The sequence below is a fragment of the Ambystoma mexicanum genome, chromosome 13, assembly GCF_040938575.1.
Source record: "Ambystoma mexicanum isolate Mex_15411 chromosome 13, UKY_AmexF1_1, whole genome shotgun sequence".
Lineage (NCBI taxonomy): Eukaryota > Metazoa > Chordata > Amphibia > Caudata > Ambystomatidae > Ambystoma > Ambystoma mexicanum.
Window position 1 is genome coordinate 2,129,198 of NC_090938.1, and position 16,958 is coordinate 2,146,155.

At 50.3% G+C, this 16,958-nt stretch overlaps 1 protein-coding gene across 6 annotated transcripts in view; it reads right to left on the minus strand.

Moving 5' to 3' along the window:
• The window catches only part of KCNC4 (potassium voltage-gated channel subfamily C member 4), a 430,144-nt gene that overhangs the window by 216,892 nt on the left and 196,294 nt on the right, over positions 1-16,958 (minus strand). For all 6 annotated transcript variants that reach the window (XM_069632972.1, XM_069632971.1, XM_069632967.1 and 3 more), the window contains exon 4: positions 8,211-8,402. In XM_069632972.1, the coding sequence (XP_069489073.1) occupies positions 8,211-8,402 (192 nt within the window). The remainder of the gene's footprint in view (positions 1-8,210; positions 8,403-16,958) is intronic.

Genomic DNA, 16,958 nt, shown 5'->3' on the forward strand with positions numbered 1-16,958 from the left:
GTGTGGCACTCTCACCTCACCAGAGCCTTCAACAAGGTATACATGCAGCACTCTCACCTCACCAGAGCCTTTGACAAGGTATGAGTGTGGCACTCTCGCCTCACCTCACCAGAGCCTTCAACAAGGTGCAAGTGTGGCACTCTTATCTCAGCAGAGCCTTTGACAAGGTGTGAGTGTGGCACTCTCACCCCACCTCACCAGAGCCTTTGACAAGGTGTGAGTGTGGCACTCTCACCTCACCAGATCCTTCAATGAGGTGTGAGTGTGGTGCTCTCACCTCTGCAGAGCCTTCGACAAGGTGTGTGTGTGGCACTCTTATCTCAGCAGAGCCTTTGACAAGGTGTGAGTGTGGCACTCTTACCTCATCAGAGCATTCAACAAGGTGTTAGTGTGGCACTCTCAACCCAGCAGATCCTTCGATGGGGTGTGAGTGTGGCACTCTCACCTCACCAGAGCCTTCGAAAAGGTGTGACTGTGGCACTCTCACCCCACCTCACCAGAGAATTCAACAAGGTGTGAGTGTGGCACTCTTATCTCAGCAGAGCTTCGACAATGTGTGAGTTTGGCACTCTCATGTCACCAGAGCCTTCGACAAGGTGTGAGTATGGCACTCTCACCCCACCTTACCAGACCATTCGACAAGGCGTGAGTGTGGCACTCTCATCTCACCAGAGCCTTCAACAAGGTGTGAGTGTGGCACTCTTATCTCTACAGAGCTTCGAGAAGGTGTGGGTGTGGTACTCTCACCTTAGCAGAGCCTTCGACAAGGTTTGAGTGTGGCACTCTTATCTCAGCAGAGACTTTGACAAGGTGTGAGTGTGATTCTGTGAATGATTTCTTCATGTATGTTATAACATGTTGAAATCTGAATTAGTGCTTAGGTTCCCAGAATGTGACTCTGGTTTAGCTATGACGATTTCCCATTTTTCCTTTCATGTCACTCCCCTCCCTTTTCCTCCCCCTACTCTCCTTTTCTTTTTTAAGTATGTAGTGGTCATACGAAGTTACTGTTTACTTTAAATGTCGCTTTCAGTCTGTGCATACCGTCAATTGGTCAGTGCCTATCTGCCTGTTATGTACGCCTCACGTCCCGCAAGCGCCGTGACGTGAGATGGATGTTGAATTAAGAGCCTGCCCTGCCGAAAGGCAATCAGTCCAGGGCATGAGCCAGCGAGATCGTGTGCTGTCTTCTTTTCGCTCCCTGGCTCAGCCCGCTGCAGGCCCTGATCTTCTCTCTATCCGCCAGCTGCACTGGCAGGGAGAGATCTAACACTGGCGACGAGGAATGGACCACACGCACAACAGCTTCCCAAGCCACAATTCGGCCCATAGCCCACGGCAAGGGTGAATTTTTGGAGACACAGTGGGGGAATACCATCCCCCACCCAATAACATATCTCCCCAATATTTTCCCCCAAAAAAGCTCTACAATACACTGAGCATACCCAGAGGTGAGGAGTAATCCATCTCTGCGACACACACAGTCCAGGGTAACACCAACACCAAGACACCATGGTAACTGGCTTTTCCACACCCAGACCCGGCACTCCATCAAGACTAGCCGCATCAGAAATGTTGCCTGCGCCATCGCCTCGAACATGGTGGGACTACAGCTGCGTTGGGGCCTTTCGACCCCTAAACCGACTCATCATCAGTGGGACCCCGCTGGGTACTATGGATCCAGAAGTTAGAGATGGTGATGGACTGCAAGGACATCACAATGCCCAGGAAGATGAGGTCACACCTTTTACTGAATGTGGGTGATGACGTCCTACGCATCTTCAACACGCTCGTCATCGGCGATGTTGCAGACAGTTACCAACTGGCCAAAGACGCCCTCACAGCACATTTCATGCCACAATTGAACCCGGACTACGAAACTTTCAATTTCTGTACCACACTGCAGATGGAGGATGAGACACTGGAAGCCTAAAACACAAGACTCAGAAAACGTGCACTCTTGTGTGAATTCAACAACGTTGAGAAGGAGATAAGATGCCAGATCATCAACGGCATGCATTCGGAGAACCTGCGCAGGATGGTGTTGGGCGAAGAGGGCATTCCCCTACCCAGAATCCTCATATATGGGCGCCAAAGAGAGCTGTCGTACGTGAGGGCAGCACACATGGGCACCACACTACAGAAGCTCCAACTGGTGCCAACGACAGCAGTAATAGCACAGATCGCCAACCGCCAAGCACCAAAGGAGGAGTACAGTGACACGAACAGTTCACCACGGTGGCAACCAAGGACCCCGGGGCCCACCGAGTGTGGATGGTGCAGGGGCATGTGGCTGGAAGGATCACTATGCATGTGTCTGCAGATCATCAGGGCAGCCTCAACGCCCACAACCTCAACCGCAACAAGCCAGAGCCTCCCCCAAGAAGACGAAGCAGGCAGACATGCGTCGCATAGAGACTGCTAACTCGTCGAAAGACGAATCCGGAGATGACGATGGCGACCCAGCGTCGGATGCGGGAACTGAACGAACGAGAAGAAGAAGAAAGGTATATCTAATCTCTGCTCTCGAGCACAGCAGCACAAAGCAGAGGAAGAGACAGAGAAGATGCAAATGCCTTGTATCCGTACAGGGCCAGGAGACACAAATGACGATAGACACTGGAGCGTCAGTAAATGTGATGCCGTCAGCAATGTTCCGGACACTGCGTCCCCGACCTGGCCTCAAGCCAAAATACACACTCCTGTTTGCCTACAGATGCAAGACCCCACTACCAGTGGAAGGACGTTTCAGAATGACAGTAAACAGGGGTGACAGAGTCCGCCAGTCAAAAATATACATTGTTAATGCAGGAATTGAATGCCTAGTTAGTGGGGATGCAGCGGGAGACTTAGAACCTAGGACTGATCCACTTCATCTGCGACGTCACAGATTCAAAGGACCTTTCTAACCTCCTGGAGAAGTACCCGGGCATCCTCAACGGCATCGGTTGCTTGAAAGGCAAACTCATAAAGCTTCACATCGACTAGATTGGACAGCCCCGAGCGGTACACCACAGAAGGACCCCATTCCACAGGAGAGACCTGGTCGAAAAGGATCTACGACAACTCGAAAAGGCAGGCATCATCGAGCAAGTTACAGGACCAACACCCTGGGTATCTCCCATGGTAGTAACGAAGAAGTCAAAGCAACCAGGGAAAGTAAGGATTTTCATTGCCATCCGCCTATCTAATGCAGTGATAAAAAGGGAGCGGTACATCACCCCCACGCTGGATGAGATCATTGCAGACCTCACAGGGTCGAAAGTCTTCTCGAAAGTGGACCTGAATGCTGGGTACCACCAGCTAAAACTGCACCGCGATTCAAGATATATCACCACTTTTTCCATGCACCTGGGCCTACGCCGGTACAAGAGACTGTGCTTTGGTATCTCCTCAGCGGCAGAGGTATTCCAGGAAGCCACCTGGGAAGTAATTCAAGACATACCAGGAGTGCTAAATGTCAGTGATGACATCCTCATCCACGCCAGCGACAGGCAAGAACACATGCGTCGCCTCAAGCTGGTGCTCAGCAGGCTGGAGACGGCAGGCCTACCAAACGGGCACAGACAATCCAGTGGATTTCCTATCCAGACACCCGAGGGCTGCCACCCTAGGGAAAGTAAGTGAAGCAGAGGAGAGAGAAGAGCACATATGCCAGATCATCCACACCATGAAACCCAAGGCTGTCAGCATCGAAGACATCGGGGAGGCCATGCACACTGACCCCTGCTGCGACTTGATCAAGAACACCATCATTTCGGGCAAGTGGAAATCTTTTCTTCGCCATGTACACAACCGCACGCCAGCAGCCAGAGACTTCCTCAATGGAATGTTCCCTGTATGACAGGACTTGTCTGTCACCAGCGAAGGGTTGATCCTGAGGGGAGCCCGCATTGTGATCCCCAGCAGCCTGCAGGACAGAATTGTGGCGCTAGCACACGAAGGCCACCAGGGAATGGTCAGGACAAAGGCCAGCATTCGACACCGGGTGTGGATTCCTCACATCAACACCAAGGTTGAGCAAATCATTGCGTCCTGCCTCCCTTACCAGAACATGGGAGCACCGCTAAACCCTTAGTCCATACAATCGGCGGAGAGGGAGTCATGGACGACCACTCAAGATACCCAGAAGTGGAGATTGTATCCTTGAGGGCAGCGGAAACTGTGATACTTGCACTCACGAAGATGTTTGCAACACATGGACTGCCAAGACGCATGATTCCAGGGAATAGAACAAAAAAAATACCTGGACGACTTGCACATCGAACATCACCACATCACACCCAGGTGGCCACAGGCAAACGGCGATGTGGAGAGGTTGATTAAGACCATTAACAAGGTGCTGCGCATATCCAGGGCCCAATGCAGCCCCTCGAGAGTGGATCTGTACAGATTCCTATGGAACTATCGAGTGATGCCCCACAGCTCCACAGGTCTGCCCCCAGCAGACCTCATGTACGGGACATTGGTAAACTCGTCCATACCACACCACTCAAGTAGGGGAGTGGACGTCTACGACAGCGATCGTACTCAAAGAAGGAGAGTGGCAGCAAATGAACACATGAGTGTTAAGAGGCATGCAAGAAGATCAGTACACCAGGTCGAGGACTGTGTTTTGGTATTGCAAAACCCCACAAAGACCAAGCTTGAGACACGCTACTACAGTGCACCCTGGACAGTGATCCGGACGGAAGGAACAATGTTGACAGCGGCACATGGGCGCCAGTCGATCACCAGAAATGCATCGTGGTTCAAGAGGGTGCCCGACAAATGTGGACCGATGGGGACAGGCCGTCACAGGCAGAGACAGAGCCGCCACCAGACATTTCGAACCACCGGTACGAGACAGAGGTGACCCCGAATCGAGAACCTGAGGAACAAGCAGAAATGTCGAATGAAGCATCTCCAGAAGATGAAGGTGAGCAAGAAGGGGGAACTGGCCCGGGGACAGCTCCTCTGTCAAGGCCTGGCTGGTATGACCTAAGGGCAGCCCGGAAGGCTCCCGAGAGGCTAAGACTCTATGGGCCTCATTAGGAGGCTGGTGGCCGTGGAATGAATGGTGCTGGTAAGGTACTGGCACTGTTCATTCCGGGTTGCCACATTCCGGGTTTCCTCGCGGGTGGCCGAATGTACGTCTGGTCCAGATCAGACGTGCATACCGCCACCTGCGAGCAAACCAGGATGCTAACAACGGACACATCATCAACGGATCCGTTGTTAGCATCCTCCCCATTCCCATTGAGCCCTATGGGGGCTCAAATGGGAATGGGGTTGTACCGGGTCCCGAGAATGGGAATTACCGGGCCCTCTAAAGTCGGCATTGGCTCAGTAATTCCCTATTTTTGGGACCCGGTACCCGGTTTGGGGGTAGCCATGCCGGTAAGAACGGCATGGCTACCTCCAAACTCCTAATGAGGCCCTATGAGTGGTAAAATGATAAAGCGGAGAGTGCAGTACTGTGCTGAACTAGATTGCACATTAAAAGTTAGTTTGTTTGTGTAATGTAGTTATGTGTTTCTGTGTCGTTGAAATTAGTTGGGAAAAAGGAGGAATGTTATGTACGCCTCATGTCCCGCAAGCGCAGTGACGTGAGGTGGATGTTGAATAAAGAGCCCGCCCTGCCGGAAGGCAGTCAGTCCAGGACACAAGCCAGCGAGAGTGTGTGCTGGTGTGCTGTCTTCTTTTCGCTCCGCGGCTCGGCCCGCTGCAGGCCCTGATCTTCTCTCCCTCTGCCAGCTGCACTGGCAGGGAGAGATCTAACACTGGCGACGAGGAACGGACCACACGCACAACCCTGGCCCTGATCTTCTCTCCCTCCGCCAGCTGCACTGGCAGGGAGAGATCTAACACTGGCGACGAGGAACGGACCACACGCACAACCCTGGCCCTGATCTTCTCTCCCTCCGCCAGCTGGACTGGCAGGGAGAGATCTAACACTGGCGACGAGGAACGGACCACACGCACAACCCTGGCCCTTATCTCTCCCTCCGCCAGCTGCACTGGCAGGGAGAGATCTAACACTGGCGACGAGGAACGGACCACACGCACAACCCTGGCCCTGATCTTCTCTCCCTCCGCCAGCTGCACTGGCAGGGAGAGATCTAACACTGGCGACGAGGAACGGACCACACGCACAACCCTGGCCCTTATCTCTCCCTCCGCCAGCTGCACTGGCAGGGAGAGATCTAACACTGGCGACGAGGAACGGACCACACGCACAACCCTGGCCCTGATCTTCTCTCCCTCCGCCAGCTGGACTGGCAGGGAGAGATCTAACACTGGCGACGAGGAACGGACCACACGCACATCCCTGGCCCTGATCTTCTCTCCCTCCGCCAGCTGGACTGGCAGGGAGAGATCTAACCCTGGCCTCCACTTTTAAAATAAATGGATTCTGGGGCACAAACAGAATGCCTTCATGTATGGGCAGTTTCTTTTGTGCTGTGTGTGGCCCTTTTAATGTTCTGCGTTAAATGCTGTAATCACTTTTTAGCATCTAACTTTTTCCCCTGCCCCTCCCCCTTCTATGGGCCCTGCCCGGTTGCAAGAAGAACGTCCATCCAGTTTCATTCTGGTCCCTGGGCGCTAGAATAGCGCCAGTCCCACCTTGCCAGGGCGCCTATGCCCTTCCTCGCCCTGGAACGCTGTTCTTTCCAGAATCTGCCACTCCTAATGCCAAGCCCTGTCCCTTTGAGCTCTCACTCATGCTCAGACTCAGCTCGGAGGAGGGCAGAAGTGTTTACATGAACTTCTGAAAGTTGAAATCATGTCTCTGGTCCAAATGCACTCAGACAGCTTACCGGAAGTGAGTGGAAAGCACTCGACTTCCTTTGCCACTTTTGCCCTAGGTGTTGGCTTTTGACCAGATTCATGGCAGGTAGTCACCTCTGTAAGACTCAGTTAACCTCTTAATTCTATGAATGAGCTTCCTGCTAGGTGTTAACACTCAGCTGTCTCCCTAGGTCTCTCAGAGATCATTCTAAATGTTATTTTAAACGTGGAGGGCCCACAGCTGCAAAAGAGACACTCTCTGACCGCATGATGGACTGTACCAGGGAGCAAAGTTAACTGATGAAGCACGACTATTTAGCTTTGGATTAAACACAAAATCAAGCCCATGTACTCAAGTGTTGTTAAAGTTACATCTTTCATGACTTGCCTGGCCAGGGCAGACAGTGCGCTTTGAGGCCTTTGGGCGATTTAGCGCCTTATACAAATTAAATAATAATGATAATCATTAAAGGTGGATTTCTGCAAACACTTCCTGACAACTTTGTGGACAACCCTGAAAGCGCTTGATTTTTGTGTGTTAAATGAAGAAGTCGAATATATGTCGACAGACAGAGGCATGACGTATATCTCCTTTTAGGAGCGATGGTTGAATATCAATTTGGTTTTGAACTTTAGCGTGCAGAGATCTTTTGTGCTAATGGCTTTCTCTGTGATGGAGCTCCGGTCACAACCGGCACCTGCCGCGAGCCTCCTCCTGCACACAAAGTGTACGGTTCGGGCTCCCCGGTCGTTCTGTTGCGGCCGGGAACATCCCTTTTATTTATACTGCATGCGGCGGAGTGCATACGCCCTTAAACGGGCAACACCACATTCTCTGTTACAAACCTTTTATTCATATAAAAGATGGCGCAGTCCTCAGCATCACTTCTGCTAGAGGTTAGAAACACGTTGGCACGAGTTACACCGTTTCCCCTTTCTTCCTCTTCCTCTTGCCTCAGTTCATGTTCTCCCCCTTTAATGCTTGCCTTTAATTTTGTTTTATGTGTCGTATGTTTGAGGGTACTCTATCTTGCCACCTCCCCCCTGTACCCTTTGCTCCCACGCCCAATAATGGCTTCTTTTCCCCTGACCATCTTGTGCCCAATCTCCAGTCCTTTCCTTCTCTCTACTTGACCGCACTGCCTACTAGCTCAGTGGCTACTCTCAGGTCCTTCAGTCGCCTGTTCCAATGTCACCCTCTCCCCCTTCTCTCCTCGATCCTCTAAGTGAAATTATCCTCGGATTCATTCCAGGGTAACCCTGTGCAAGCCTCGGGCAGAAAAATGAAATGGTGTGAATTGGCTCCCGCTGCTCTGCTACTGGGTAAGGCTTGCCTGGCACATCCAGTGCACCTCCCCCCCCCTCCCGTCTGCTTCTGACACCCCCAGGGGACGTCTAGCTGTTCCCTCGTGCCCAGGGACTCTGGATCCCCTGCTCACCTTTGCGTATTCCCCCATCACAGGAGAACTCTCCGGCACTCAGGAGGAAGCAGGGGCCGGCCTTCTTGCTTTTGTCTCTGGTGCTGGAGCGTCGCATGCTGCGCTTCGGTTCATGGGATGGTAAGAGCTGCATTGGGTCTCCGCACTCCTCATCAGAAAGCACCACGCTGGCCTCGCCATTCTGTTTTGAATCTACATGTGCACGAAAAGGGAAACAGAAAAGGGGGTGCTTAGTGCAACTGCAGTGTTTTGAGCAGCAGCAAAAAGGGAACAAAAATCAACAAACCTCAGTCAGATTGTATTAATCAAGAATGTGCACCTCACAAGCTCTGCTGAAATGGACACTCTCCAGCGATCGTCATCCTCTTGGGGCCTAGACTCATTGGCCACAGATGCAACTGAACTGCAGCAAAAAGAATCGAAGGCTGGCTCCCCGTGGCTGCAAGGATCTCATTCAAAACCCTCTGCGTTGTCCACAAGGCTTTCTGGGGCCGGGGGCCTGCTTACCTTCAGCGTTGCCTTCCTAAATACTGTCCCCCCCTAGCCCTCCGCTCATCTACCTCCAACCTCCTGCGAGTGAGCCGGTTTCCAAGCAGAGATTTGGGGGAGATCTTTATCCTCTGCGGGGCCCCCCTCTAGAACAGCCTCCCTGCCCCCCTCCGTCCTGAGCCCGATGTCTTCAAGACCTTCCTCTTCTCCTCTTCCTTCTCTCCCACCCTATCCTGCTAACCTAGCTCTCTGCCCTTCCTTTTCTCCCTCTAGCTCACTGACTTGCCGCCTGGTGTACCTCCGAGTCTCACGGGTCCCAGGCACCCCTGCCAGTCCTCTTGCACTTTCCTCAGGGTCCTACACCCCACCCACTCACTGCACTTTCAACAAATCCTTGAGAGCTTCTCTCTCAGCACTTCCCCAGTCTCTACCGACTGGTGCACTTGGTCCCCTTCCCCTCCCTTGCCCTCCTGCACTTGCACGATCTGTTTACAGCTCTGCCTGCAGATCGTTCTGTCTGTTATTCCTTGTCTCACCCCGTAATGTGCACTTGAAAAAAACGCAGAATCGTCATCAACCTATTTGCTGTATCTAAACTGTTAAATGTGACATAACCACTTAAACTGCCTGTGCAGACCGTTACTGCTTCAGAAATTCAAGGGCTCCGAGGGACTGTTGTTTTGTCCCTGTGCTGCCACCCTCCTTGAGTGCTCTGAAACACTTGCCTCTGTATAGGCGCTTTGTAAATAAACATTACCATTACCAACATACTGTACTTGAGAGCGACGTGCTCATATCACTTGTCTTGGTTAACAATTCCAGTGACGAAAGTCCCTTTGAAAAATGGCATCCTTGACACGGCATATAACTGCAGACATACAGTGCCCTGATCAAAATGGCTGCCAACCAAATGCTGCCAAACATTGCCTCCCTCCATTTCTAAATCATACTACTGTATTCTTGTGGTCATTTACATTCACAAATACAAAAAAAAACATTTTGTGAATTAGAACCGAGTGCAATCATGTCTTATCTAACAATATATGTACTGTAATGCTTTCTAACATACCTTTTTAGGGGAAACCGCAATACTTAAAATAATTGAAAGCTGCTTTTAAAAAAACACTTCAACATGACTTGACAATATAAAAAATTAAATGATAAGTCAAATACTTTGGCATATGCTGTACAAAACAATGCTTGAAAATCCCACAGAAGCAGCAACGTTTCTGCAAGTTATTTTTCATTCTGTTTCTATCAAAGTGGTTTGGGACGTAACAAAGAAAATGAGAGTTTTATAACCAAAAGGCATCAAATGGTGTCATAGTAAAAGGAACATTGTGTGTCGAGATGTGTCCTACAGAGCCAGAAACTATATAACAGTCTTGTTTCCCAGGAAGCACCAGATACAATATTACACAGTTGTGATTTAAGCTCCGTAGGAGAGACTTGTCAGGCAGCACAGACGCAATGTAACACATTTTGCTTCATAGTTTTGTAGGACGGACATCTTGAACGCTGCCAGATAGACTCCTCCTCACTTGTCGTGTAGTCTTTGTAATAGAAATGTCTTGGACGGTCCCAGATATAATATGGCACAGTTGCTTCCTAGGCTCAGTCAGAGAGACACGTGGGGTGGTAGCAGACATCATTTAACACTCCATGCTATGCACACTGTCTCCAGAACTGGTTACCCTCCTCTTTGCCTCTATCCTACACTGCAGGGTAGACCTGAAGACTCTACTCTTCAAAGAACTTCTCGCCAATCACTGATCGCTCCTCAGCCACAATTCTTCCCCTCTGGAGCTCATCCTTTGCCTGACCCCCCCCATAACATTCCCAGCTCCTCTGCTAGTCCTGCACGCGACCTGTAACACCAGCCATGTCCCCCACCTACAGTGCTACGTTGCTTTCCAGCGAGAGTTGTGCTTTATAAACCACATACACTCATAACAAAAACACACGTGTATCCCAGGCCCTTTGGGAGAGATGTGTCGGGTGGCTCCACGTACAATATAACACACCATTTCCCCATGCTCAGTAGGAGAGAGGTGTTTGGCAGCACCAGATACATCTCACACTGGTTTCCTACGATAGGCAGGAGCGATGTGTCGGGTGGCACCAGATACAATATCTCACACTGGTTTCCTAAGCTCTGTAAGAGTGATGTGTCAGGTGGCACCAGATACAATATCTCACACTGGTTTCCTACGATAGGCAGGAGCGATGTGTCGGGTGGCACCAGATACAATATCTCACACTGGTTTCCTAAGCTCTGTAGGAGAGATGTGTCAGGTGGCACCAGGTACAATATCTCACACTGGTTTCCTACGATAGGCAGGAGTGATGTGTCGGGTGGCACCAGATACAATATCTCACACTGGTTTCCTAAGCTCTGTAGGAGAGATGTGTCAGGTGGCACCAGGTACAATATCTCACACTGGTTTCCTACGATAGGCAGGAGTGATGTGTCGGGTGGCACCAGATACAATATCTCACACTGGTTTCCTAAGATCTGTAGGAGCGATGTGTCAGGTGGCACCAGGTACAATATCTCACACTGGTTTCCTAAGATCTGTAAGGGCGATGTGTCGGGTGGCACCAGATACAATATCTCACACTGGTTTCCGAAGCTCTGTAGGAGCGATGTGTCAGGTGGCACCAGGTACAATATCTCACACTGGTTTCCTAAGATCTGTAGGAGCGATGTGTTGGGTGGCACCAGGTACAATATCTCACACTGGTTTCCGAAGCTCTGTAAGGGCGATGTGTCAGGTGGCACCAGATACAATATCTCACACTGGTTTCCTAAGCTCTGTAGGAGCGATGTGTCAGGTGGCACCAGGTACAATATCTCAAACTGGTTTCCTAAGTTCTGTAGGAGCGATGTGTCAGGTGGCACCAGGTACAATATCTCAAACTGGTTTCCTAAGATCTGTAGGAGCGATGTGTCAGGTGGCACCAGGTACAATATCTCACACTGGTTTCCTAAGCTCTGTAAGAGTGATGTGTCAGGTGGCACCAGGTACAATATCTCACACTGGTTTCCTAAGATCTGTAGGAGCGATGTGTCGGGTGGCAGCAGGTACAATATCTCACACTGGTTTCCCAAGCTCTGTAAGGGTGATGTGTCAGGTGGCACCAGGTACAATATCTCACACTGGTTTCCTACGATGGGCAGGAGTGATGTGTCGGGTGGCACCAGATACAATATCTCACACTGGTTTCCTAAGATCTGTAGGAGCGATGTGTCAGGTGGCACCAGGTACAATATCTCACACTGGTTTCCTAAGATCTGTAAGGGCGATGTGTCGGGTGGCACCAGGTACAATATCTCACACTGGTTTCCGAAGCTCTGTAAGGGCGATGTGTCAGGTGGCACCAGATACAATATCTCACACTGGTTTCCTAAGCTCTGTAGGAGCGATGTGTCAGGTGGCACCAGGTACAATATCTCACACTGGTTTCCTAAGATCTGTAGGAGCGATGTGTTGGGTGGCACCAGGTACAATATCTCACACTGGTTTCCGAAGCTCTGTAAGGGCGATGTGTCAGGTGGCACCAGATACAATATCTCACACTGGTTTCCTAAGCTCTGTAGGAGCGATGTGTCAGGTGGCACCAGGTACAATATCTCAAACTGGTTTCCTAATTTCTGTAGGAGCGATGTGTCAGGTGGCACCAGGTACAATATCTCAAACTGGTTTCCTAAGATCTGTAGGAGCGATGTGTCAGGTGGCACCAGGTACAATATCTCACACTGGTTTCCTAAGATCTGTAAGGGCGATGTGTCGGGTGGCACCAGGTACAATATCTCACACTGGTTTCCGAAGCTCTGTAAGGGCGATGTGTCAGGTGGCACCAGATACAATATCTCACACTGGTTTCCTAAGCTCTGTAGGAGCGATGTGTCAGGTGGCACCAGGTACAATATCTCACACTGGTTTCCTAAGATCTGTAGGAGCGATGTGTTGGGTGGCACCAGGTACAATATCTCACACTGGTTTCCGAAGCTCTGTAAGGGCGATGTGTCAGGTGGCACCAGATACAATATCTCACACTGGTTTCCTAAGCTCTGTAGGAGCGATGTGTCAGGTGGCACCAGGTACAATATCTCAAACTGGTTTCCTAAGTTCTGTAGGAGCGATGTGTCAGGTGGCACCAGGTACAATATCTCAAACTGGTTTCCTAAGATCTGTAGGAGCGATGTGTCAGGTGGCACCAGGTACAATATCTCACACTGGTTTCCTAAGCTCTGTAAGAGTGATGTGTCAGGTGGCACCAGGTACAATATCTCACACTGGTTTCCTAAAATCTGTAGGAGCGATGTGTCGGGTGGCACCAGGTACAATATCTCACACTGGTTTCCCAAGCTCTGTAAGGGTGATGTGTCAGGTGTCACCAGGTACAATATCTCACGCTGGTTTCCTACGATAGGCAGGAGTGATGTGTCGGGTGGCACCAGATACAATATCTCACACTGGTTTCCTAAGATCTGTAGGAGCGATGTGTCAGGTGGCACCAGGTACAATATCTCACACTGGTTTCCTAAGATCTGTAAGGGCGATGTGTCGGGTGGCACCAGGTACAATATCTCACACTGGTTTCCGAAGCTCTGTAAGGGCGATGTGTCAGGTGGCACCAGATACAATATCTCACACTGGTTTCCTAAGCTCTGTAGGAGCGATGTGTCAGGTGGCACCAGGTACAATATCTCACACTGGTTTCCTAAGATCTGTAGGAGCGATGTGTTGGGTGGCACCAGGTACAATATCTCACACTGGTTTCCGAAGCTCTGTAAGGGCGATGTGTCAGGTGGCACCAGATACAATATCTCACACTGGTTTCCTAAGCTCTGTAGGAGCGATGTGTCGGGTGGCACCAGGTACAATATCTCACACTGGTTTCCCAAGCTCTGTAAGGGTGATGTGTCAGGTGGCACCAGGTACAATATCTCACACTGGTTTCCTACGATAGGCAGGAGTGATGTGTCGGGTGGCACCAGATACAATATCTCACACTGGTTTCCTAAGATCTGTAGGAGCGATGTGTCAGGTGGCACCAGGTACAATATCTCACACTGGTTTCCTAAGATCTGTAAGGGCGATGTGTCGGGTGGCACCAGGTACAATATCTCACACTGGTTTCCGAAGCTCTGTAAGGGCGATGTGTCAGGTGGCACCAGATACAATATCTCACACCGGTTTCCTAAGCTCTGTAGGAGCGATGTGTCAGGTGGCACCAGGTACAATATCTCACACTGGTTTCCTAAGATCTGTAGGAGCGATGTGTTGGGTGGCACCAGGTACAATATCTCACACTGGTTTCCGAAGCTCTGTAAGGGCGATGTGTCAGGTGGCACCAGATACAATATCTCACACTGGTTTCCTAAGCTCTGTAGGAGCGATGTGTCAGGTGGCACCAGGTACAATATCTCAAACTGGTTTCCTAATTTCTGTAGGAGCGATGTGTCAGGTGGCACCAGGTACAATATCTCAAACTGGTTTCCTAAGATCTGTAGGAGCGATGTGTCAGGTGGCACCAGGTACAATATCTCACACTGGTTTCCTAAGATCTGTAAGGGCGATGTGTCGGGTGGCACCAGGTACAATATCTCACACTGGTTTCCGAAGCTCTGTAAGGGCGATGTGTCAGGTGGCACCAGATACAATATCTCACACTGGTTTCCTAAGCTCTGTAGGAGCGATGTGTCAGGTGGCACCAGGTACAATATCTCACACTGGTTTCCTAAGATCTGTAGGAGCGATGTGTTGGGTGGCACCAGGTACAATATCTCACACTGGTTTCCGAAGCTCTGTAAGGGCGATGTGTCAGGTGGCACCAGATACAATATCTCACACTGGTTTCCTAAGCTCTGTAGGAGCGATGTGTCAGGTGGCACCAGGTACAATATCTCAAACTGGTTTCCTAAGTTCTGTAGGAGCGATGTGTCAGGTGGCACCAGGTACAATATCTCAAACTGGTTTCCTAAGATCTGTAGGAGCGATGTGTCAGGTGGCACCAGGTACAATATCTCACACTGGTTTCCTAAGCTCTGTAAGAGTGATGTGTCAGGTGGCGCCAGGTACAATATCTCACACTGGTTTCCTAAAATCTGTAGGAGCGATGTGTCGGGTGGCACCAGGTACAATATCTCACACTGGTTTCCCAAGCTCTGTAAGGGTGATGTGTCAGGTGGCACCAGGTACAATATCTCACACTGGTTTCCTACGATAGGCAGGAGTGATGTGTCGGGTGGCACCAGATACAATATCTCACACTGGTTTCCTAAGATCTGTAGGAGCGATGTGTCAGGTGGCACCAGGTACAATATCTCACACTGGTTTCCTAAGATCTGTAAGGGCGATGTGTCGGGTGGCACCAGGTACAATATCTCACACTGGTTTCCGAAGCTCTGTAAGGGCGATGTGTCAGGTGGCACCAGATACAATATCTCACACTGGTTTCCTAAGCTCTGTAGGAGCGATGTGTCAGGTGGCACCAGGTACAATATCTCACACTGGTTTCCTAAGATCTGTAGGAGCGATGTGTTGGGTGGCACCAGGTACAATATCTCACACTGGTTTCCGAAGCTCTGTAAGGGCGATGTGTCAGGTGGCACCAGATACAATATCTCACACTGGTTTCCTAAGCTCTGTAGGAGCGATGTGTCAGGTGGCACCAGGTACAATATCTCAAACTGGTTTCCTAAGTTCTGTAGGAGCGATGTGTCAGGTGGCACCAGGTACAATATCTCAAACTGGTTTCCTAAGATCTGTAGGAGCGATGTGTCAGGTGGCACCAGGTACAATATCTCACACTGGTTTCCTAAGCTCTGTAAGAGTGATGTGTCAGGTGGCACCGGGTACAATATCTCACACTGGTTTCCTAAGATCTGTAGGAGCGATGTGTCGGGTGGCACCAGGTACAATATCTCACACTGGTTTCCTAAGATCTGTAGGAGCGATGTGTCGGGTGGCACCAGGTACAATATCTCACACTGGTTTCCTAAGCTCTGTAGGAGCGATGTGTCAGGTGGCACCAGGTACAATATCTCAAACTGGTTTCCTAAGATCTGTAGGAGCGATGTGTCAGGTGGCACCAGGGACAATATCTCGCACTGGTTTCCTAAGCTCTGTAGGAGCGATGTGTCAGGTAGAACCAGGTACAATATCTCAAACTGGTTTCCTAAGATCTGTAGGAGCGATGTGTCAGGTGGCACCAGGTACAATATCTCGCACTGGTTTCCTAAGCTCTGTAGGAGCGATGTGTCAGGTAGCACCAGGTACAATATCTCACACTAGGTATAAGATCTGTAGGAGCGATGTGTCAGGTGGCACCAGATACAATATCTCACACTGGTTTCCTAAGCTCTGTAAGGGTGATGTGTCAGGCAGCACCAGATACAATATCTCACACTGGTTTCCTAAGCTCTGTAGGAGCGATGTGTCGGGTGGCACCAAGTACAATATCTCACACTGGTTTCCTAAGATCTGTAGGAGCGATGTGTCGGGTGGCACCAGATACAATATCTCACACTGGTTTCCTAAGCTCTGTAAGGGTGATGTGTCAGGTGGCACCAGATACAATATCTCACACTGGTTTCCGAAGCTCTGTAAGGGTGATGTGTCAGGTGGCACCAGGTACAATATCTCACACTGGTTTCCTAAGCTCTGTAGGAGCGATGTGTCAGGTGGCACCAGATACAATATCTCACACTGGTTTCCTAAGCTCTGTAAGGGTGATGTGTCAGGTGGCACCAGATACAATATCTCACTGGTTTCCTAAAATCTGTAAGGGTGATGTGTCAGGTGGCACCAGATACAATATCTCACACTGGTTTCCTAAGCTCTGTAGGAGAGATGTGTCAGGTGGCACCAGGTACAATATCTCACACTGGTTTCCTACGATAGGCAGGAGTGATGTGTCGGGTGGCACCAGATACAATATCTCACACTGGTTTCCTAAGATCTGTAGGAGCGATGTGTCAGGTGGCACCAGGTACAATATCTCACACTGGTTTCCTAAGATCTGTAGGAGCGATGTGTCGGGTGGCACCAGGTACAATATCTCACACTGGTTTCCGAAGCTCTGTAAGGGCGATGTGTCAGGTGGCACCAGATACAATATCTCACACTGGTTTCCTAAGCTCTGTAGGAGCGATGTGTCAGGTGGCACCAGGTACAATATCTCACACTGGTTTCCTAAGATCTGTAGGAGCGATGTGTTGGGTGGCACCAGGTACAATATCTCACACTG